This window comes from Scyliorhinus canicula, chromosome 4 (genome assembly GCF_902713615.1).
Source record: "Scyliorhinus canicula chromosome 4, sScyCan1.1, whole genome shotgun sequence".
Lineage (NCBI taxonomy): Eukaryota > Metazoa > Chordata > Chondrichthyes > Carcharhiniformes > Scyliorhinidae > Scyliorhinus > Scyliorhinus canicula.
Window position 1 is genome coordinate 205,816,633 of NC_052149.1, and position 25,169 is coordinate 205,841,801.

General features: G+C 45.9%; 1 protein-coding gene across 3 annotated transcripts in view; it reads right to left on the reverse strand.

Annotated features, from left to right (window-relative positions):
- Nucleotides 1–20,552, reverse strand: part of LOC119965332 (solute carrier family 22 member 5-like) — a 56,079-nt gene extending 35,527 nt beyond the window's left edge. Inside the window, exons 1-2 of one of the 3 annotated variants that reach the window (XM_038795951.1) lie at nucleotides 19,995–20,552; nucleotides 14,123–14,249 (exon numbers count right to left, since the gene is read on the reverse strand). In XM_038795951.1, coding sequence (XP_038651879.1) covers nucleotides 14,123–14,249; nucleotides 19,995–20,053 — 186 coding nt within the window. In that variant the 5' untranslated portion in view covers nucleotides 20,054–20,552. The other 2 variants (XM_038795952.1, XM_038795953.1) reach the window with 2 other exon arrangements.
- Nucleotides 20,553–25,169: the final 4,617 nt, after the last annotated feature.

Consider the following 25,169-nt stretch of genomic DNA (forward strand, 5'->3'; position numbering starts at 1 on the left):
AGTACAGCACAGGAACAGGCCCTTCGGCCCTCCAAGCCTGCGCAGACCCTGCTACCGGTCTAAACTAAAATCTTCTACACTTCCGGGGTCCGTATAAAGAACAAAGAAAAGTACAGCAAAGGAACGCTGTCCTTTTTATATATTTAAAGAAGCTCTTATTGTCCATTTTTATATTACGTGCTAGTTTATCTTCTCCCTCTTTATTATTGTTTTTGGTCTTCTTTTGCTGGTTTTAAAACTTTCCCAATCCTCTGGCTTACCACTAATCTTTGCCGCAATGTATGTTTTTTCTTTCAGCTTAATACGATCCTTAACTTCCTTGGTAAATCATCTTTGATTTATTCCCATCCTAGAATCCTTCTTCCTCACACTGATATATTGTTGATAAACAATATTTTTTTGCTAAATTACTTTCCCAGTCCACCACAGCCAACTCTGCCCTCATTCCTTTGCGATTACCTCTCAAGGGGCTGGTTTAGCTCAGTGGGCTAGCCAGCTGGTTTGCGATGCAGAACAAGGCCAGCAGCGCGGGTTCAATTCCCGTACCAGCTTACCCGAACAGGCGCCGGAATGTGGCGACAGGGGGCCTTTCACAGTAACTTCATACTTGTGACAATGAAAGGTTATTATTAATATTATTTATTTAATTTTTATACAGTTGTTTCTAACTCAGGTTTTTCACTGTCAAACTGAATGCTAAATTCTATCATGTTATGGTCACTGTTTCCTAGACCTTTTCCTCTGAGATTGTTTCTTAAACCTGCCTCATTACACATAACGAGATCCAAAATAGCCTGATCCCTGGTTGGATTCACAACATATTCTTTTCGGAAATACTGTCCTGAATACACTTTAGAAATTCCTCATGGTCGCCTCTGCCAATTTGATTTTCCCAATACACATCAACACAAATGAATGATTAATGTACTGCCTTTTTTACATGCCCTCCTTAACCAAGAGTTTGTATAGCTACTATTCGGGGATCTATCGAGTACTGCAACCAATGTCTTCTTCCCCATGAACCAGCAGAGGGCAGCAGAGCAGAGCTACTGATCAGCTGTTCTGGGGAAATTTGCATACGTGCAGTGCGGTCAGTTGAAGGTGAACCTGCGAAGAAGACCCAAGGAGTTTGAGTAAAGGCAAGCAACCAGCAGAGGGCAGCAGAGCAGAGCTACTGATCAGCTGTTCTGGGGAAATTTGCATACGTGCAGTGCGGTCAGCCGAAGTTGAACCTGCGAAGAAGACCCAAGGAGTTTGAGTAAAGGCAAGCAACCAGCAGAGGGCAGCAGAGCAGAGCTACTGATCAGCTGTTCTGGGGAAATTTGCATACGTGCAGTGCGGTCAGCCGAAGTTGAAGGTGAACCTGCGAAGAAGACCCAAGGAGTTTGAGTAAAGGCAAGCAACCAGCAGAGGGCAGCAGAGCAGAGCTACTGATCAGCTGTTCTGGGGAAATTTGCATACGTGCAGTGCGGTCAGCCGAAGTTGAAGGTGGTTTGTGGAGGGGCTGTTGGCAACTGACAGTTAAACCCGAAACACTGTGTGAGTGTTTCCCACCCTGGGGGGGAGATTTGTTAGTACTCTTTGGGGGGGTTTAAACTAATTCAGCAGGGGCATGGGAACCTGGATTGTAGTTTTGGGGTGCGAGAGATTGAGAGTAGAGAGGTCAGGAGCACAGATTTGACTTGGTTATAGGTCCTCAATTAGGTCTCCCCTCAGCCTGTCTTTCCAGCAAAAACAATCCTAGTTTATTCAACCTCTCCTCATAGCGAATACCGTCGAGACCAGGCAACATCCTGGTGAACCGTCTTTGCACTCTCTCCAAAGCTTCCACATCCTTCTGATAATGTGGTGATCAGAACTGCACGCAATACTCCAATACGACCGAACCAAGAATTTATATAGCTGCAATATGATTTCCCAACTCCTGTAATCAATGCCCTGGATGATGAAGGCATCCCATATACCTTCCTAATCACCTTGGCCACCTGTGTTGCCACTTTTCGGGAATTGTGGACCTGCACGCCCAGATCCCTCTGTATGTTAATGTTCCTAAGCATCCTACCATTTAGAGTATAATTCATACCTAGATTTGATTCTCCAAAATGCATCACCTTGCATTTGTTCAAATTAAACTCCATCTGATATTTCTGTGCCCAAGTGTCCAATCTGTCGATATCCTGTTGTATCTGCTGACAATCCTCGGCACTATCAGAAACTTCGCCAATCTTCGTGTCATCCGCGAATTTTCTAATCAGACCACACACATTTTGCTCCAGATAATTGATATGTACTCTAAACAACAGAGGTCCCAGCACTGATCCCTGCGGAACACCACTAGCTACAGATCTCCATTCTGAAAAAAACTTTCCACCGCTACTCTCTGTCTCCTATAACCAAGCCAGCTCTGTATCCATCTAGCCAGCCCACCCTGGATCCCATGTGATTTTAGTTCTTGTACCAGTCTGTCATGTCGGACCTTGTCAAACACCTTACTGAAGTCCATATAAAATACATCCTCAGTCCTTCCCTCATCAATTTTCTTTGTCACCTCTTCACAAAACTCAATCAAGTTGGTGAGACATGACCTTCCCCGTACAAAACAATGCTGCCTGTCACTAACTGGTCCATTTTCCTCCAAATGTGCATATATCCTGTCCCTCAGTATCTTTTCCAAAAGCTTCCCCACCACTGATGTCAGGTTCACCAGCCTATAATTTGCTGGATTATCCCTACTTCCTTTCTTTAACAAGAGAATAACATTAGCTATTCTCCAGTCCTCTGGAACCTCGCCTGTTGTCAAAGAGGATGTGAGGATATCTGTTAAGGTCCCAGCTATTTCTCCCCTTGCCTCCCACAGTAACCTGGGATATATTCCATCCGGCCCCGGATACTTGTCTACCTTAATACAATTTAGGATGCTCAACAGTTCCTCCTTTGATATATTGATGGTCTCAAGATCGTTCATACACCTATCCCTGATCTCAACATCCGTCATGTTCTTTTCCCTAGTGAATACCAATACAAAGTATTCATTAAGGATTTCACCCACTTCACACATAACCGTCCTCCATTGTCCTTGAGTGGGCCTAATCTTTCTTTTGCTACCCTCTTGCTCTTAATATATGTCTTGGGATTCTCCTTGACCATGTTTTCTCAAGACATTTCATGGCCCCTTTTAGCCCTCCTAATTCCACATATTAGTTCCTTCCTACTTTCACTGTACTCCTCAAGGGCTTTGTCAGTTTTTAGATGCGTAGACCCATCGTATACTTCCTTTTCCCTTTTGACGAAGCTTACAATTTCCCTCGTCATCCATGGTTCCTGAATCCTGCCATTTCTATCCTTCAATGTTGCAGGGACATGCCTGTTTTGCACTTCCATAAACTGGCCTTTAAAAGTCTCTCACATGTCAAACGTGGATTTGCCTTCAAATAAATGCTCCCAATTCACATTTCCCAGTTCCTATTTAATTTGGATGTAATTGGCCCTCGCCCAATTAAGCATCCTCACCCGCAAGCCACTCTTGTCCTTATCCATGACTACCCAATATTTGATAAGAGCTATGGTCACTAAGCCCAAAATGCTTCCCCAATGAAACAATCACCTGGCCTGGCTCATTCCCCAACACCAAGTCAAGTATGGCCCCATCTCTGGTTGGATTGTCAACATACTGTGTCAAAAAGCCTGCCTGGACGCACCTGACAAATTGCTCTCCATCCGAGTCCCTGGCTGTAAGGATTCCCAGTCAATATGGGGGAAGTTAAAGTCACCCCTCATAACTACCCTGTTTTTTTCACACCTTTTCAGTCTCTGAAAATGTTACAACGAGTGTTGTAATGTTACGCAGGGTGTTGTTCTTTGTATTATGACTTATGGGGAATATATAGTTCCCGGTTGGAAAATGATGTTTGAAGGGGGTTTGTTCTACTTTGCATTCATGGTCTGCGCACAATTTTTAAAAACCCTTTTTTTACCATTTACGCAGGATACTGCGAGGCCTGGATAGAGTGGACGTGGATAGGATGTTTTCACTTGTGGGAAAAACTAGAAGCAGAGGACACAATCTCAGACTAAAGGGACGATCCATCAAAATAGAGATGAGGAGGAATTTATTCAGCCAGACAGTGGTGAATCTGTAGAACACTTTGCCACAGAAGACTGTGGAAACCAAATCACTGAGTGTCTTGAAGACAGAGATAGATAGGTTCTTGATTAATCAGGGGATCAGGGGTTATGGTGAGAAGGCAGGAGAATGGGGATGAAGCAAATATCAGCCATGATTGAATGGCGGAGCAGGCTCGATGGGCCAAGTGGGCTAATTCAGCTTCTCTGTCTTTTGGTCTTATGCCCGCATTGCTAGCTAACAGGAGCAAAGTTGTCAGGACAGATGTAGTTTATTACTAGTTTAGTTTGGAATAATGAACTTAGGGCGAGTGTCGTCAAGGCCGCACGTCAAGCGTCATGCCGGCTGACGCAGCCGATGACGTCAGCCGCGCATGCGCAGTTGGCGTCTTTTCCCTCAGCCGCCCCGCAAGACGTGGCGGCTTGATCTTGCGGGGCAGCAGAGGGAAAAGAGTGCGTCTGTTACGGACGCACGGCCCGCCATCGGTGGGCACCGATGGCGGGCCTATGCCCCCCTTGGCACGGCCGTGGTACTGCCGTGCCAATCGGGCCCCCAGATGCCCACGACGGCAGTGAGCAGGTGTGTTTGCTGCCGTGTTGAAACGGGTGTGAAGGCCCGGCCGCTCGGCCCATCGGCCTCGGAGAATCGCCGCTCGCCGTTCGTGGCGTGGGTTGGGCGTGGAGGGGGGGGGGGGGGAGAGAATAGCGGGAGGGCGTGAAAAATGTCGGGAGGCCCTCCCGCTATTCTCCCACCCGGCGTGGGGGGCGGAGAATCGCACCCTTAGTGTTTTCCTTTTGTTTGGGGTTAGGGTGAGTTGGCGGGGGTCAGGGAGGGTTCACTCATTTTGTGGTTATTGGAATGTATATTTGGGCGTGGTATTATTTGAGGGCAGGGAGGTGGGATATTGGGAACGGTGACTACAGATTGCCCTTTGTTTTGTCTTGCTGGTGGGTTTGGTGACTATCTTGGTTGGGTCCCATGCCTGTACACTCAAAGTAGTTTTTGGACAACACCTCTTGGTGAGAATGACTGACCGATCCGGGTCAAAGGGTGTGGGAGGCCCCCAATTCGGATGGTCATCTGGAATGTAAAGGGATTGGGTGGCCCAGAGAAAAGATTGAGGGTATTCACTCACCTGAAAAATTTGACTGCTGCTGTAGTGTTTTTGCAGGAGACCCATTTGCAGCTAAGGGACCAGAGCAGGTTGTGGAAGGGGTGGGTGAGCCAGGTATTTCATTCGGGTTTTGACAATAGGGCCCTTGGGGTGGCGATATTGGTTAATAAATGAGTTCCATTTAATAAATAAGTTCCATTTTCGACTGTCAAGATCGTGGTGGCTACTGGTGGGAAATATGTTGTGGTCAGTGGATCTTCAGCAGGCACTTTGGTGGCCCTGGTCAATGTCTATGCGCCAAACTGGGATGATACAGGATTTATTAGGAGTTGTTGGCATCCATTCCTGACTTGGTCTCCCATCAAGTAATCTCTGAGGGGTGGGGGGAGGGACTAATACTATGTTCTCGATCCGAAGTTGGATCGATCTAGGTCCAGATTACTGGCTCCATCAGGGGTGGCAAAGGCGCTGTTGGCTTTTATGCAGTGTGACTTTTTGCATCGGAATGATAAGGATTTTTTTTTCCCCCACGCCCATCAGGTGTATTCACCGATTGACTTATTTCTGGTGGATAGGTCTCTTCTATCCTGGGAGAAGAGGGTGGGGTATCATCTGTTGTGATTTCGGACCATGCTCCACACTTTGTCCTGGAGTCAGGTCCCTCTCAACGTCTACTATGGAGGTTGGATACAGCATTGTTAGAAGATAAAGGATTTTGCAAACATATATCCTTGAGGAATATGTCAAGTTTAACAAGAGGAGTCTGTCTCACCCGTAACGCTATGGGAGGCCCTTAAGGTGTTTATTAGGGGGGAGGTAATATCCTATAAAACCCATATGGAAAGGACTGCGAGATTGGAGTGTCAGAAGTTGATGGACTCTATCCTTGAGGTAAATCATCAGTACTCGCTTGCCCCTACCATGGAGTTGCTTCAGAGCAGGAAAAAGCTGCAGACACAATTTGAATTGTTATCACTAGGTAAGGCGCCGAGTCAGCTGTGGAGTTCAAAGGGGGTATTTTCTGAACAAGGGGTGAAGGCCACCCACCTTTTAGATCATTAACTGAGGCAGCTTCCCGGGAGATTATACAGATTAGGGACTCGGGTGGTAGTTTGGTTTCCATCCCATTTTAAATCGACGCAGCTTTCGAGGCATTCGATAGGAATTGTTATAGATCCGAGCCCTGGGAGGAGATGGCAGAGGTTTAAGATGGGATGTCCTTTCCATTGGTGCAGAGAGAGAAAGAGGGAAGGAATTGGGATCCCCATTGAGTCCTGAGGAAATTCTGAAAGCTACTGGGTTTATACAGATGGATAAAGCTCCCGGCCCTGATGGATTCTCCATTGAGTTCTACAAGTAGTTTGCGGGTCAGTTGATGCGGTTAATATTGGACATGTTCAATGATTCTTTGTCCCGTGCTTCATTGCCCGTTACATTTAAACAGGCTTCTATTTCTCTGATCCTGTAGAAGAACCTACAGAATGCGGGTCGTATCGATCCGTATCATTTTTGAATGCGGATGCTAAATTGCTTCCAAAGTGTTCGCAATGCTATTGGAGCCCTGCCTCCTGGAAGTGACTACAGAAAACCAGACAGGCTTCATTAATGATCAGCCATTGTTGGCCAATATATGTTGGTTGTTAAATATTGTTTTTTCCCTCTCCGCTGTGGCCGAGCCAAAGGTGATTATATCAATGGATGCTGAAAAAACATTTGATATGGTGGAGTGGGCATATCATTTTGAGATTCTTGTGGAATTTGGTTTGGGGCAAAAGCTCATATCTTGGGTTCGGTTACTGTATAGGGCACCCACGGCTAGCGTCCACACTAATACCTTGAGCTTGGGCTATTTGTTGTTGAACGGGTGTACAAGTCCACTGTCTCCCCTCCATTCGCTTTAGCGATTGAACCATTGGTCATAGTGTTGCGATCTTCCGGAATGGGGATAAGATAGGAAAGGAGGAAACATAGGGGGCTGGATTTTCCTAGCCTCCGCGCCAAAATCGTGATCGGCGCGGGGCGGAGAATGGACGTTTACGCCGAATTCCGGTCCGACACTGCTCTGTGGGTCCCCGGAGAATCGTGAGTCTCTCGCGTGCAAACTATGCGGCGTGGGTAGGGCGCCAATGACAGAGGCACCCCCCCTCGATTCTCCAAGGTAAACTGGCTGAGTTCCCAACAGCGTGGTTCTAACCACCTATCGGCCATCAGGAACGGCCGGAGGAGGCTGCGGACTTTAAAAATTTTTTTTAGAGTACCCAATTCGTTTTTTCCAATTAAGCGGCAATTTAGCATGGTCAATCCACCTAGCCTGCACATCTTTGGGTTGTGGGGGCGAAACCCACGCAAACACAGGGAGAATGTGCAAACTCCACACGGTCAGTAGGAGAGTCACACAGGACTTTCTTAAGGAACGTCCAGAGTGATTCGCCAGCTTAAAGACATAGCCCCATTATTGAAGAATCCCGTCCAGGGTGTCCTTGTACGCAGGTTTCATAGAATTTACAGTGCAAAAGGAGGCCATTCAGCCCATCGAGTTTGCACCGGCCCTTGGAAAGAGCACCCCACCCAAGCCCACACCTCCACCCAATTCCCGTAACCCAGTAAGCCCACCCCACCTTTTGGACACTAAGGGCAATTTATCATGGCCAATGCACCTAACCTGCACATCTTTGGACTGTGGGAGGAAACCGGAGCACCCGGAGGAAACCCACACAGACACAGGGAGAATGTGCAGACTCCGCACAGACAGTGACAGACTCCGCAAACACAGTGACAGGTTGATGATCTGCTTCTTTATATTACAGACCCAGTCTTCACTATGGATGAGATAATGAGGCTACTTAGGAGTTATGGGTCCATTTCTAGGTATAAGATGAATCTGGATAAGAGCGAATAGTTCCCGGTCATTCCATGAGAAGGAGAGCCAATCTGGAGTTGCTGTTTTTTCGCCTTGGCAGATCTAGCTTTCATTATCTAGGTAGCCGGGTGGTCCATGATTGGGCTTCGATCCTTAAATTGAATTATGCTAGTCCGATGAATGGGGTTAAATCTGACTTGCAAAAGTGGAAGAGCCTCCCCCCGTCCTTGCTGGGCAGGGTTCAGACTATTAAAATAAATGGTCTGCCGAGGTTTTGATGTCTTTTTCAATGTCTTCCCACTTTTCTCCCTCAATGTTAGAGTGCACAAATTGGTGTCCTCTTTTATTTGGGCGGGCAAGATCCCAAGGATTCCATAGGATGTTTCTCCACAGGGATATACAGGTGGCTTAGCTTTACCCAATCTGTTATTTTATTGTTGGGTGCCAATATTGAGAAAGTGGTGAGGTGGCTTATCGATCCAGATTCCATATGGGGGCAGATGGGAGGTAAGTTCTTGTAGGGGCACGAGATTGGGTGAATTAGTAACTGCCTCGATTCCGTTCTCTCCTGAGAAATTCTCTTTGAATCCTGCAGTGGTGTCTTCCCTGAGGATCTGGAAGCAATTTAGACAACATTTTTTTTTTTTTTTTTTAATTTTTATAAATTTAGATTACCCAATTATTTTTTCCAATTAAGGGGCAATTTAGTGTGGCCAATCCACCTACTCTGCACATTTTTTGGGTTGTGGGGGCGAAACCCACGCAGACACGGGGAGAATGTGCAAACTCCACACGGACAGTGACCCAGAGCCGGGATCGAACCTGGGACCTCAGCGCCGTGAGGCAGCTGTGCTAACCACTAGGCCACCATGCTGCCCTCTTTAGACAACATTTTAAATCTAGTTCCAAGTTGTTGCTGACCCCTATCTGTAGTAATCATCTCTTTGTGAGGGTGAGTTTAGACTCGACATTTAGGTCATGGGAGGGGAAAAGTCTAGAAAGGTTTGGGGACTTGTTCGTGGAAGTTTGCCAGTTTTGAGGAGCTGTCGGTTAAAGCTTAAACTCCCTAGGAATAATTTGTTTCATTACTTCCAGATTTGTGACTTTTGTGCAGAAGGCGTTTCCTTCATTTTCCTTGACACCATCGTCCTCCTTGCAGAAGAGTTTATCTTTGGCCGGATCTAGTGGGGGAGTATTTTGGATATCTATGGTTAGATACTATCGGCGGAGTCCACCCCGTTAGATGAGGTGAAGACAAAGTGGGAAGGTAAATTGGGTCCCATTTTGGATGAGGAGATGTGGACCAAGGATCCTGGCAGAGTAAACTCCGTGTCCTCCCGCGCTCGGCTTAGTTTGCTCCAGTTCAGGGTGGTGCACAGGGCTCATCTGACCACAGCTAGGGTAAATGGATTTTTTTTTAGGGGGGTGGATGACAGTTGTGAACGGTGTTCTCGGGGACTGGCCAATCATACTCATATGTTCTGGCCGTGTCACAAATTAGTTTTTTGGGCCTCCTTCTTTAACACCACGTCAGAAATCCTTAACATCGAACTGGAGCCTTGTTCTTTGGGGTCATTTTCAGGATATTGGACTCCCTGGTGTTGCAGATGGGAGCGAAGGCAGATGTCCTCGTCTTTGCCTCGTTTATAGCCTGGAGGGGAGTCCTGCTTGGGTGAAGGGCTTCTACTCCACCCAGTACCTCGGACTGGTTGGGTGACCTCATGGAATTTTTTCATTTGCAGAAGGTCAAATACATGATTAGGGGGTTGATAGAGGGGTTCTACCTGAGATGCCAACCATTCATTTCCTTTTTTAAAGAGTTGGTCACCATCAGTTGTTCCAGGTTTTTTTAGTTTATTGCAAGGTGAATGTTAGGCTTGGATGTGTTCTTTACTGTTGAGTGTGTTCCTTCTATATTGTAATTTGCAACAACCATTTTATATTATGTCATTATACTGTTTTTAAAAAATATTTTTTATTCTCCTTTTTCATATTTACTCCCAAATTTACACCCACCAACAATAAACAATAATCAGTAACAAATATGTCAATCACCATATCAATAACAACGATCCCATCCTCCCACCAAACCCCAATCATTAGCCCGCATGTTCACACAAACAAATGACAAAAAGGAATTAGGGATCACCCATAGTCGCCATTAACCCACACAGCTCCCTTCTCCCCAACCCTCCCACCCACACGCCCCAACTAATGTTCAATGTTATCCAGTTCTTGAAAGTGCATAATGAATAATGCCCATGAATTGTAGAACCCATCCATCCTTCCCCTCAGTTTAAACTTAAACTTCTCAAGAGTCAAGAATTCCAACAGGTCTCCCCGTCATGCCAGGGCACAGGGTGGACAGGTTGCCCTCCAACCCATCAGGATCCGCCTTCAGGCGATCAACAAGGCGAAGGCTACATCATCTGCCTCCGCACCCGTTTCGAACCCTGGCTGGTCCGACACGCCGAATATGGCCTTCCAGGGGCCCGGGTCCAGTTTCACGTGCACTACTTTAGAAATTACCCTAAAAAGATCCAAACCCCCTGCCTGCCTTCCCCTCTGTAGCAGCACCTTTCTAACTCTGGCCACCTTCCCTCCCCATTTGAACGAAGTAATCATTCCTTCAATCTCTCTGAAAAAAGCCTTTGGCAGGAATATCGGCAGGCATTGAAAAATAAACATAAATCGCGTCAACACGTTCATTTTAACCGCCTGTACCCAACTCGCCAGTGACAGAGGGAGACCATCCCTCCTCGCCAGATCGGCTTTCACCCTCCCCACCAAGCTAGAAATGTTGTACCTGCGGAGCCCCCCCCACCTACTCCCGGGCACCCTGCACCCCAGGTACCCAAAGTGAGTCCCTGCCCAACGGAATGGCAATCCCCCATCCCTGCCCCCTCCCCCGGCTGAGACACCACAAAATACTTACTCTTGTCTAGATTTAGTTTGTACCCCGAGAAAGACCCAAACTCTCGAAGTAGCACCAATATTCCCCCTATTGACACACTCGGCTCCGACACATATAGCTGCAAGTCATTGGCATATAAGGACACCCTATGCTCTCCCCCCCGCCCCCCCCCCCCCCCCCCCCCCCCCCCCCCCACACTATTCCTTTCCATACCCCCAAACTTCTTAATGCGATGACCAACAGCTCAATCATGAGTGAAAACTGCAGGGCGGGACATAGGACATCCCTGCCTGGTCCCACAGTGGAGAGAAAAGTATCTCGAGCTGATGTTGTTTGTGCGGTCACTCGCCCGTGGCTCCTTATATAGTAGCTTTACCCAGTTCACAAATCTTGGTCCAATCCCAAACCGCTCCAGAACTGCCATCAAGTACCCCCATTCTATCCGGTCAAACGCCTTCTCAGCGTCCAATGCCACAACCACCTCTGTTTCCTTCCCCTCTGCCGGTGCCATAACGACGTTCAATACCCTTCTAATGTTTGAAAAGAGCTGCCTTCCTCCCACGAACCCCGTCTGATCTTCACCTATCACCTTCGAGAGGCAGTTCTCCAGCCTACCCGCCAGTACCGTCGGCAATACTTTTGCGTCCACATTCAGAAGTGATATCGGCCTATACGACCCACATTCCGTCGGATACTTATCTTTTTTTAGCAACAGGGAAATCGATGCCTGCCCCAAAGTTTTTGGCAACACCCCCTTCCCTATCGCCTCTTCAAACATCCCCACCAGCAGGGGTGCCAGCTTATCCTTGAATTTTTAAAAAACATTCCACTGGAAACCCATCCGACCCTGCCACGTTCCCTGACTGCATCGTCCCAATCGCATCCTTTATCTCCGGCTCCACTAACGCTCCTTCTAATGTAGCCCTGTCCCCCTCCCTAACCTCGGGTACTCCAACCCATCTAGAAATTCCTGCATCTCACGGACTCCCCCAGGTGCCTCTGACCTGTACAACCTCTCATAAAATTCCTCAAAAACCTTGTTAATCAGATCCGGAGCCACCATCAACTTCCCTGCCCTATCCGTCACCTGAACAATTTTCCTTACCCCTGCCTCCCTCCAGAGATGACCTGTTAACATACCTAACTGCTAACTGACCTCCCTTATCTCCATGTTCATAAACTGCACCCCTTGCTCGTCTCAGTCGGCGCACCGCTTTCCTGACAGATAGTCGGTCAAAGCTCGCCTGTAGTTCCTTCCTCTTTTCCAGCTTCGCTGGGGTCCTTATATTGTTCTAAGTAAAAAAGTTTTCAATAAAAGTATTTTTTAAAAATAGAATAGAAATGGTGCCATTAATTAGATGCTGGAGTGCAGCTTTGTGAATCCTGTGGAAGACAATCTCAGGTTAAGAGACCGAATCATTCTTGACACAGTCTTGAGTTGGAGGTGCTTATGCAGGAATGCAGTGGTTACATCCTCGAAAGTGGAAACTTGCAACTTCTTAGGATGGAGACGGAGTTTCCACAAGCTTGTGCAACTTACTGTGGGCATTGACATCTTGGTGGGTTGCTGAAAAGTCCATAGAAACTGTCTTCGTCACAACTGCTATTTATTGTATAGATTCATGTGTACGACCACATTCTCATGTTAATTCATATTTATCTCATGTTAATTCTGAATTTCAGGGTATAAGATAAACGTTGTAACTTGTTTTACTTTTCTAACTTCAGTAAATTTTATTTTATTTATTTAAAACTGTGGAATCGAGTGGCTTTATTTTCTTAGTGAGACCTGTGAATTCCAACTTTGTCCACTTTAAACAAAAAGTTACTTGTTCCTAACTAGATCATAGAATTTACAGTACAGAAGGAGGCCATTCAGCCCTTGGGTCAGCACCGGCCCTTGGAAAGAGCAACCTACTTAAGCCCATTCCTCGACCCTCTTCCTGGAACCCAGTAACCGCACCTAACAGAATAGATAGAGGATTGGATAACTAACAGAAAACAGAATCAGAATAAATGGGTCATTTTCAGATCGAAAAACTGTAACTAGTACTACAATGATCGTCGGTGCTCGATCCTCAATTATTCACAACCTACACAAATGACTTAGATAAAGGTACCGAGTGTTATGTAGCCAAAATCGCTGATGATACAAAGATGCGTCAGAAAACATAATCATTAATAATGGGTTGTTGTAAAAAGCCACCTGGTTCAGTAATATCCTTTGTGGAGGAAATGTGCCCTCTTTAAGAGGTCTGGCTGACATGTGGCTATGGCAATGCTCTTGACTCTTAAATGCCATCTGAAAGGCATGGCACTCAGTTATATCAAACCACCACTGAAAAGTTGAATAAAAATAAAACCAGATGGACCACTGTTACGACGAGGATGAAAGGGTGTGCAATGTGGTTGATTCTTAACTGCTCCCTCAAGGGCAATTAGGGAATAGGCAGTAAATGCTGGCCCAGTATGCAATGCCCACATCTCATGAATGAATATTTAAAAAATGATCTGGCCCCACTCTTCTTCTTAGGCACACTCTCAATACAATGTACATTTTATGAACTGACGGAAGAGTGCAAATGTGACCTCATCCCTGAATTAAGAAAAGGTACCCAATTGGCACAATTATTATACTCAGTGAGTAGGTAAGACTAAACGTCCAGCCTCAGGCTTGTGTTGAATTAATGGCAATTGGAACAAGACAATCAGCCCCCAGAAGAAAAAGATTGTAAAATGATTCAATGAGTCAATTCTTCATATGCTGTGGTAATGAGCCAAATGAACATTTGATCTCTCATTTTTACAGACGGTGTAAAGTTGTCCTAATAACCCAGGGAAGCCAAAACAAATCAACCAAAATTATAATCCTAACTGCTATGCCCTAACTTTGCTTTTGAGTGAAGACAGAATTGAGCTTTCAGATCCTTAATAATTAAATGATAAGGTAGTACTCACTTATCTGGGCTATTATACAAAAAACCTACAAAACCTGTGACCCCTGTAGGTGCAAAGCAGCTTGAAAGTAGAAGAGGCATTAGGATAATTAGAAATAACAGGCTTGTATTGCAGAGTTGAGCAATCGCACAAGAAACAAATGTGTGGCAGTACCTCTAGTTCATTGAAGAGCACCGCTGGCGGAGTGACACCATTTTTCTTTGCAGCGTATCGGAGTATTGCTTCAGCTTCCTGCACCTTTCCCTTTATCAGTAGCCAGCGTGGAGATTCAGGAATAAACCTGTGATAGAGTATGTCATTTTAAATAAATATTTATACACATACCCTGATATGGAATACAGAAGAGGGAGATCTAAAAAGCAAGAAGAAACTGGGATTTCTCTTTTGTGTTTGTCACCCAATTTTATTAAGTATCACATGGAAACACTAATCCAGGCAAAGGATTGCCTGTCTCTGACACAACACACTGGACTTTTATTCCTCTAATATGAATGTGCTATGTTACGACATGTAATCATCCCTTTGTTTTTTGTTCAGACAGCATGTAATGTCCAAGTGGTAATAATGAAAATCCATTCAACTGATTTAAAACAAATTCCTGGGGAATGTGAATACATCTGATTAAGAGAAAAGCCATAGGTTTGTTCCTTTTCAAAGGCAAAGTTTAATGCTATTAGGCTGTGTTTTCTTTTGTGTAGCACCAGGACAAACAAGTGATTGAGCCAGATCCTGGAATATTTGATGAATGAAACATAGCTTGAACTTCTAGCTGAAACTTTTGAAACCATTTTAAGATAGAATTACAATCTATTTTGTATGAAGGTCAATAATAAATCACAAGCTAAATATTTTGAAACTCAGGCGAGGGTCTCCGGCCTACTCAAAATGGTGCCAAAGGCCTGATTCCGGAAGTCCCTCCCCTGAACCCAGCACCCACCATTTACTGGGGGATGGTTTTGTGTACATTAGACCTATTAGGAGAGAATTTAAAATTCACAGAGTCCTTTGGAGAGATAGTTTACCCTTTTGGATTGATCCAGGAACACCTTTGGGAAAGGTCACATGCCCTTTGGGAAAAATGAAATGCCCTTTTGGATGGTTAAATGTTCACATGAATGTATATAAAAAGTGGATAAATTCATTGGAACTGTAGATGGGGCTGCCTAGTGAACTGTGAAAGTCAATTGGAATTATCAAGCTGTCAAGGAATTTAAATCTTCTGGGCTTTAAATGCAAAAACGTGCAGGTTAAAAAAAATCTGCTTTCTAGTTCACTCTGCTTGATGGCATTAGCCTGAGGGTTATCATTACAGGATTTATGCTGCATGGCCGATTTCACAACCTATCATAGTGCAGTACCGGTCAGTTCATAGTTTGATTAATAGTTCTAAGTGTTTAGAAAGTCTGTAATGTGAGGCTATGAAAATAAATGCTTGTCATTTTATGGGAATAAGTTGTTGCAGGAATTTAAATGTAACTAATGGGTTTTTATCAACAAGAGTGTTTTAAAAAAAAAGTGAACAACATTACACACTTCGCACAAATCATCCCAGAAATTGCCAAAGTCCAATTTCGGGCAGGTAAAAAGGCATTTGATCCACTGATGCTAATGGTGGCTTTTACAGCCATATTGTGCGGCACTTTAACAAATGCAGAGGCAGGGGTTTCAAGTTGGAACTCTGGCTACTGATTCTCACTTCCCACTGTGACATCACGCATTCGGTAATCCGGGTGTCTTAGTTAAAGAGTGCCCCTGCACAGAGGTAGCACTCTGCAGGGGATAGGAAACTCCAGAGAGGCCTGGCCACCAAATGGATGCCCAGTGTTCAATTCAATTAATGCCTAACCAAATCCACACCCACATCCGCCCCACAACACATTACAGAGTGGCGGCAGCTTCAGTAACTCAATTGCATCCTGTGCTCTTAGTACAAGTGCCTAACCTGCCCTCCCATGCTGAGTGGTTTGCCTGGACCAGGAGGGTTAACGTGCAATGTCTAAAGAACTGTAATGCTGGGTGCTCGGAGCGCCACCCTCAGTGAGTCATTCATGCCCACCTGCCACAAGAGGATCTTCAAACTTGCCCAGTCACCCAATGGTTCTTGTAGCCCCATAACACTTGGTTGATTTTGAAGTCTGCATTAGCATTGTAGGAGCAATCATTGGCACTCTCAAGAATTAGTGTTTCTTGCATGGGTTTAATTGCTTCAGAAGCCAGACTCCAAGCATGACAATGGAGCTGATATTGAACTGTCTCAGCTATGGAAGAATGCTCGATCTTGAAATGCGTTGGCAATTGCATGGTCCAATTGGACCCCTTCCCCCACACTGCTGCCCTTTCCCTGAGGTTCCTTTCTCTCCAGTTCTGCTGCCTTTGCCCCGGCAACACAAGCCAGCCACAAAGAAGCCCCTGTGGAGACTTGTCTCTGACAACCCATCACTCCCCCCCCACTCACCGCACCCTGAATCTGGGTATCCACTTTCTTACATTGGTCACAAGTGCTGCACTAAGTTATGTGCACTCACCTCAGAGTCCCCCTCCAAGTTCAGATCGCCAGAGGTGTGCCTTCGTGGGATTTAAATTTGACATGGGGAAGTGATTCCAGCATGTGACCACAATAATGATACAAATTATGAAAATAAAGTTCCTGATATTCAATGATGGAAAATGGGGCCCACCATTGACAAAGGGACAGTCATGTCCTGAATTTATTTTACAGGGAAACACACCAAAGGTTTTCTTGTTCAATTTTCAATCTTGCCACTGAACATTCCTGACCCAATTGAGAGTGGGAAATCCCGGCCTTAGGGCAGGTTTTTCCACTCTGGAGACGGTGTGGTGGCGGGCAGGAAAGGCGGCAACAGGGTTGCGCATCAGATTAAGCTCCATAAATGTGCCTGAACATGGTGCATGTCATATCTAGTGGGAGTTGTTAGTCCTCATTGGCTCATGGTTCCAGGAACCATTTTTAAACTGCACCAATGCATCCATTCACTCATTAAAGCCCAGGATTGCCATGCCGAACAGTAGAATTGCCCCTAAGAGAGCGAAGTACGCTACTCCGAGGTTTAGTAGCTCCGCACTGGGGGCACTCTTCCAGGCAGCAGAAGAGCTGTGGCACATATTTTTCCCGTGTGGGAGCCAGAGATCCACCAACTTCCCCTTGGGGGCAGGTCACCCGTGCAGTCAGTGCTAACGTGCCCCAGAGAACTACCATCGAGTGCAGGAAAAGGGTAAATGATCTTATCCGCTCTGCCAGGGTAAGACCACCATCTCCTCACTCCCAACTCCCACGAGCCCATCAGGCATTTGCAGGGTTACAGTCCACAGAGATCTCATTATTACCAACACAAGGGACATTAAGGCTGATTCTCTCACACACACTGTAACATCTTCATCTCTTGTCACATCCTGTAATCTTTCACCCTCAGCCCTTACAGAGATTCATTCAACATTCACAGATGGGATCATGCTCATCATCTACTTTGGCATCTGTCCTGCTCAGAGTCTGTCCATATATCTTCATGCAGGAGAATATTGTCCACAGCATCAGAGAGAGATCCCAAATCAGAAGTGCGATACCTGAGCTCAGGCCAAGCATTAGATTTGAAGAGCAGTTGGCAGAGTTGGCCAGCAGTGTCTGGGGCCCAACCTGTGCCAACAGTGAGACTGGTGGGTCCCAAGCCAGTTAGGACCTATTAACAGCTCCTTGAGATCTGTGAGTGCTCTGCAATGTTGGTTACTATGCAGGCAGTGACTCATTATCTCTTCTCTGTTCAGGAAGGGGAACAGGAAGGGGAAGCGGGTCACTGACAATCGGCCCATCAGCCCCAACCCCAACAGCAGCTTGGATGAGGATCCTCAAGAGCCACGAGAGGTAGAGCCATCCCAGTGTTACCCGCAAGTAGGGTTAAGAGTCACCATCTGGTGAGCACAGCACAGGTTCGTGTCCGCAGCAGGTGGAGAGACAGCCAAGGTCAACGGCACACAATGACGACTGCTGGTGGTCAGGCTCCTGTTGAGTCAGAATCTGATACCAACTCTCTGGATTTGACTCTCACAGACATGTTGGAGCTGCAATGACATACACAAGAACATCAGGCAAGGATTTCAGGCCATCAATAGGTTAGAACAAAGAAGTCTATCTGTGTTCAGTCTGATGTTGTTGCATTACATGCCACTGTACTCAGGTCAACATTGGTAGAATGGCAACCACCATGAAGACCTTGGTTCAGGACTTTGCATCTGATCAGAGCCAGGACCAAAGCCCCATCGCTCTAGGCATGGATAGGATTCATGAAAAAAAAATCACAATGATCCTCCAAATCAAAAGGCGAAAATGGAATTGGATAGGTCATCCTTTAAGGAGGCCCGGAACAACATTACACGGCCAGCTGTCCAATGGAACCTGCAACGAAAGAGAAAGCAAGGTGAACCACAAAACACATGGAGGTGGAATACAGAAAAGGAGATGAGAGCCAAGGGCGATACAAAGCAAGAAGTGGAGAGTTTGGCCCAAGATTGGATAAGGTGAAGAAGCTTTGTCCTTGTCCTATGCTCTGTCAAGGAGTGAAAAGGCTAAGAAGAAGAAGAAATCCTCATCTCTTGTATGCCTCTTCTATTTGATGATATGCTTAGTGGTCAATCACATGTAATAGATGCTCCTCTCACTCATCTCCTCCTCACAAATGTCTTATCGACTACTTCAGATCTATGTCTTACACTGTCTCATTATAGTGCTCGAACTATCTCTGTGCAGTAGTGACATGAGTGAAATCTCTGGCTCTGAGAACTTGGTGGTTGGGCAAGGCATTTCGGAGACCTGCTTCAGTAGATCATATAATGTTATCTGGCTCGTCAGTTTAAAAGCGGCAGGCTGATTTAGTCTTCTGATGCGTTTGCACTGAAGAGTGCTCATTGTGGATCTGAAAGCATTGAATGGTGCCACACATTGTAGTCTTTCTCAGTTGGTGCATTCTCATTGGCCTCAGCCTTGAGTGCAGTTTGCATATCCACCAAAATCTACGGCTTCCATGTGCTCCTAGTGGCCTGCATCACTTTTTCATGTCTGCATGTACATCTAAACATCTCCACTTTTCCACTTCCGTGATGTTCAGCTATGGGCCACGCTGACACATATTGAGTTTCGGGACTCCGACTAGAGGGCTGAAACTATGCGTGATTGGAGATGTGTGTAAAGGCCACAGATGCCGGATTTTGTTATGGAATGATGCTGCATTTGGCCTGAAAGGTCTGGCTAGCATCGCTCCGTTCCAGCTCCCAGGTGGACAGTTGACATGGCTCCATGCTCATTGCAATGACATTGGTATGCCTCTGTCCGTGTGGATATGTCGGACTGGTGGAATGAAAATGCGGAGGCCTTAGATGGGATCAGAATGAATTCTGAATGCATCTGATGTGTGCTCTTTGTTATCAATGACTAGCGTATTCAATGCCTAGCTGGAGTGTCAGCATGCTCAGGCCCACAGGTGTCAAGCTAGGATGTATGGGAACTTGGCAGACTAAAAGGAAGCACGGCTGTGAGTGCTTGACAGAGATCAGACTATGATGCTGCTGAAGCTTTCACAGTTCACTGAAAGGTGAGCTGAAATGCAGGCTCGAATCCATGACTAAGTTACGCATCCATGACTGAGTTACAGATGACTGAATCCTGAAGATTGATCTCATATTTTGGACTCAGTATGGCATGCATGAATGATTGCCTGTGCAGAAATGCCACAGCATGGATTCAGCTTAGACTTCAGATATCAACGCGAGAACCACTGAGTGATGACTGTCCTCCATAAGTCACCTTGCAACACTGTGACACCTGCCAATGACTCAAGATGTAGGAGTCATGGGAGCTTCCAGAATATCTTGCACATACCTGCGTAATCTGCCACTGGCAATTACAGCCCAGCTGCACATCAAGAAAGTGGAACCCTTTCCAGTTTATAAATTATGGTGGATGTTGCCAGGGACCTCTTCAACCCACAAGTGCAATTTATGTAACCCGGCACCGCACCTGTGGGAATCCGGAGATTGTTGCAAGTTCCACTGTTCTGGCAGCCTGGCTGGTTTCATCCAGGGAGAACTGGAGAATTGTGCGCCGTGCTAAATAAAGCGTCGGTAACCTCCTGGATATATCTGTGAGTGGCTGCTTGAGAAATCCTATATAGGTCCTCAGTGGAGTCCTGGAATGAGTCACTTTCAAAAACGTTCAGAGCGGCCGTCACTTTGTGAGTCTCTGGCAATGGTTTGCCTCCCAGTCCCTGCAATGTTAGTTCTTCCCAAAGAATATGGCAGATGTAAGCCACCAAATCACTTGACAATTGAAAGTGCTTGCGGCATTATCTCTCGCTCATCCGTAGGTATGTAAAGCGCCTTTGGTACACCCTGGTCTTGCCAAACACTTTCACTGAATGGGTATGTGTGCCTCAAACTTCAGGATCTGGAGGGTGCCCTGCTGGCACTTCTTTATCACACCGAGGATCTTCCCTTTGCCCAGCCTGATGATAATAGGCCTTTGTTTTCACTCTTCCCAGTTTCCAGACTTCCAGGATCATCGCAATGTTGGCTGCTCCATCCATTAATCAGCTGTGCTTGACTCTGCGGAAACATTGAGTAGAAACATGAACAATCATAGGCTGCAATGGTCACTTTCTAGTGACAAGCCAGGGAATTACTGTGAAGCCCATGGGTTCCATTCTTCCCAGCCATTACCTCCCTTGCAGCAGTACTGTTGCCTTAAGGATCACTGCTAGAGCACCCCCACTCTGAACCCCAACCCAGCAACCCTGCTATTGCCACATGCATGGCAGAGTCTCACACAGAGGCTTGGATCTGACGGAGAATTGCAGGTAATAGCAGCCTCAGTCAGGGAACCATCAGGTTACATCCTTTCGTTTCCACAGCACAGTATTTGGATTGGGAAGGAACTGGGGCTGCAAAGCCTGAATTTGGCAGATGCGAGTTTTAGAGGTATTTGGGTCATTCGGCATATGCATTTTGGCCTTTCCCCTCTCCAGCTGTATCATTCTGACCCTCGGAATTTCCTAAGAGAGGGGCATAGAGCATTTGGAAGGCAATCCAAAAGTGGCTCAAATTGGGAATAGGCTCTCGCAAGAATGCACAACACGAGTTCAGGTGCCACAATCCCTACATTGGTAGTTGACTTTTCCTAACATTTTTCAGCTAGGCCTTCCTCTACATTTGTTAAAACAGAAATTAGTTGGGTATCCCTTCAATCAGTTGAAAGGTGCAGTAGCCGACTCCTTCCTATGCCCTCAAGAGTTTTCTCATGTCTTTTCCACTCCTTGTTTCTGAATTGCATTATTGGATCAGCTTGAAAAGTGCTGGTGCTGAGGTTTTATTCCGAGACCAGTTTCCAGACTCCACAACCCTGTGACTGTTGAAATTCCCCCACATCGTGCTGGTCATGTGTCTGTGCTCTCTTTCCCAGTCATCACCATTCCAGTCATGTGTCTATGTGATCTCTTTCCCAGTCAGCCTCCTGTCCTATCCCAGTCACGTGTCTATGTTCACCCTTTCCCCTGGGCTCCATTGTCACACCCCCCAACATCCCCAGTCAAAACTTTGTCGACTAACCCCCGGCTGGTCTTGCATGAGAAGCCTTGGCAAAAAGTCAGAGTAGAGCTGAACGCAATGTAGTGAAAAATGGGCGAGCACTGTGCACACACATGTGGAGGTCATGAGTGGTGTTGTTCACTAGATGCACAAAACGGAAATCATTCATGAATCACACTGGTCTAACGCATCACGGATGAGGTCATTTGACCTGGAGGGGGGGGGGTGGTGATTCCAGTAAGCTAAGCTGGGTTTTAATGAGTATTCATGAGACTCAAATGCATACAAATGTAGTTCCTGTGATGAAGTAGTAGTCAACTTGGCCTACCGTAAACATAGGGAGCTTAAAATTTCAAACTATTATTACACTGGTGGGAAAGTGACTTTTGACTGTATTCTGAATTTTCTGGTCCCATCCATCACAATATCTTCCAAAGGTGGGACTGGAAATCCTTCCCTTAGGACTTTTATTTCTTCTTAGCATGGGTCCTGTGGTCTGCCCATGGTGGGTGGATACTGGATGAGTTGGCATGGAAGGTGTAAGGAAAAAGGGTGCTGGGTGGGAGTCAGGGGTTGGAATGAATTGCCACCAAGTTGACATTGGGGCTTTAAAGGTCTCTAGATGGAGTGGAGAAAAATAGTTACTATGGAGGGTATGAGGAGCCATGTGTGGTAAATGGAGAATAATAAGTTGACATCAAAGGTCTGAGGGACCATGGGGTGTCTCCTCCCTCCACCCCACCCCCTAAGTCGGATTTGCAGAAACAGGAATTTATCCGACTCTGCGCAGAATCATAGGCCAAAGTTTAATGTAGGTGATGGGAGCATCGTCCAATGTTTAGAAAACTGGCGGGAGACCCATGCTGCATCCCTTTGGGAGGCTTGACAATATAAAATTCAAATCAGGTACTCACCTCCGACCTGATTAAATTTCGAATGGGTGAAATTCTACCCTGGAAGCTGCTACCTCAGTACCAGCACCACCATCGGGAGCGGTTGCCACTGCTGATACTGTAGTGGGGCCTATCATGAGGATTGCTGACAGATCACCAGATCCCGCTGTGGGTGGGATGTGGGTTGAGTAAAAGGAAGCCATGGACGTGGAAGGAAGGAGGCTTGGATGCAAGGGCAAGGAGTGGCTTTCTGTGGATCCCCTTTCCAATGCTGGGTCCCTCAATTGAACAAAGGCTCCCATTGAATACCAGCAGCAGCACTGGTAGGGTGATGCCTTTAATTGACTCTTAATTGATTGCCTGAAGGCCTTAATTGGCTACCCATAAGCCTTCCCGCCAGGACTTCATCAGAGGAAGGAGGTGGGATCTTCAACTCCCTCCTGATCATATTTCTCCAATCCCCTTTCCCATCAGCCTCCCAACGTCCCCAGGAGGATACAATTAAATTCTGCACATGGAGCCATTACTGTAGGCCATGATGGCTTTCTATAGAGCAATCCAATCATTTCCACTCTCTCGTTTTATACCCATAGACGACAAGTTTATTTCCCTCAAGTACCCATCTAATTTCATTTTGAAATCATTGAACTGATCCACATCCATACACTCACAGGCAGCGAATTCCAAATTATTACCATGCTCTGTAAGAGTTCATCCTCACATTCCCTCTGCAGAACTTGCTCAAAATCTTGAATCTGTCTGCCCTGGTCCTTGTACGGTCAGCTAATTGGAACAACTTTATTTTGTCTATCTTATCCAAACCTGTCATAATCTTATATACCTCTGCATAATTTTCTCTCACTCTCCTTTGTTTTAAGGACAACAAGCTCAGCTCCTCCAACCTAACCTGGTGGCTAAACATCATCATCCCAGGAACCATTCTGCCAAATCTCCTCTGCACTCTTTCAAAGACTCTGACATCTTTCCTGATCCAGAACTGAACACAATACTCTACACCTGTGGCCTATTCAGAGCTTGAAAGAAGGTTCAACATAACCTCACTGCTCTTGAACTCAATATCTTTATTTAAGAAGACCAAAATCCTATAGGCATTGCTAATTATTCTCTCAATATGTCCTGCTAACTTCACAAAGATATATACACATGAACCCCCCCCCCCCCCCCCCCCCCCCCACGGTACCTCCATTCCTGCACATTATTTAGAACAGTGCCATTAAGTCTATAATGTCTCTCCTTATTCTCTCTGTCAAAATGCAAAACTTCCTGTGTATTGAATTCCATCTGTCAGTGATCTGCTAATTCTATTGACCTATCCATGTCCTGTTGCAGTCAATTGGTATCGTCCTCATTACTTGCTGCACCTCCAAGTTTGATATAATCGGAAAATTCAGAAATTTTACTCTGCAATCAGATATCCAAGTCTTTTAAATATATCCAATAAGCAGTGGTCCTAGGACTGACCTTTGCAAAACAGCACTGTCCACCATCCTTCAGTCTTCTGTCCTTAAGCCAATTTTTTTTATCAAGCTGACACCGACCCTCCTATTCCATGAGCCTCAAAATTAATCAAACTTTTCACGTGTTACTTTGTTAAAAACCTTCCTAAAATCCATGGAGACAGCAAGCAATGCCTTCCCTTCATCAATCTTCTCTGTTGTCTAGAGATGGGCCGAGCTGCGTAAAGACCCAAGATGGAGTCCACTCCATAGCTGAACTTTCTACTGTATATATGTATATAGTACTGAGTTGTTACTAAAGACTTGCTGTTAATAGACTCAAGATTCCGAAGCTTACTTCATGGTGTCTGAATCAGGTTTCTTCATAGTGTCAGTGAATGATATCAAAAATCCTTCTCTTTACAAGAATGCAGAAAAACTAAGAAAAAGGGCACCTTTAGCGTATTTGTAAATGAAACAAACTCCCAAATGAAGATCCGGATGCAGAGAACGTTCACCAGAAAGAAAACGTCGAGAGAGAACAGCCCGGAAGCAAAAAGGGAAAGTGTTACTTCTAAATAAGAAAGACTCCATTAAATCTCCCTTGCAAGTCCAAGTTCAGTAAGCAGAGCTCCCATAAGTGCGAGATAAAGGCTGGAGTTCTGCGGCTGTTCGCTGGCGTCGGGATTCTCTGGTCCCACCAGCTGCACACCCCCGCCTGCGAATTTATGGGTGGTGTGGGGTGGCTTCAATTGGAAATCCCATTGACAGCAGCAAGACCAAAGAATTCTGCTGTCAGCAAAGGGCGCGTCGCTTGGCACTGCCAAGAAACATGTGGCTGAGAGACTGGAGAATCCTGCCCAGAGTGTTTTAAATTCCGGGCCAGCCAGTCCTTAGAAGCCCCTTTCAGTTCATTCAGTCAGAAGTGCCACTTGGAAGAAACTCATCTCTATTCCTGATCCCTGACTTTGAGTCTCAACACATGGCTCTGGAGTTTATCAAAGAAACATTAATTAAATTAGGAATTAATTTGATTTACTTCAGGTACCTCACAACTGTCCGAATTCCTCAACAACAAGCCTGCGGTTCTTTTCTACGCAATAACCACTGCTTTAATTAAATTGGCAGGGAGCCAATCCCTGCAGCCATTGTGGATCCTTCTTCTTCAAAAAGAAGCACACTGCCTCCATTTTGCAAAGTCCACCAAAAACCAGGAAGCATGGGAAGATCCAGTGAATGGTGATATCATCTTGGAAGCCTGTA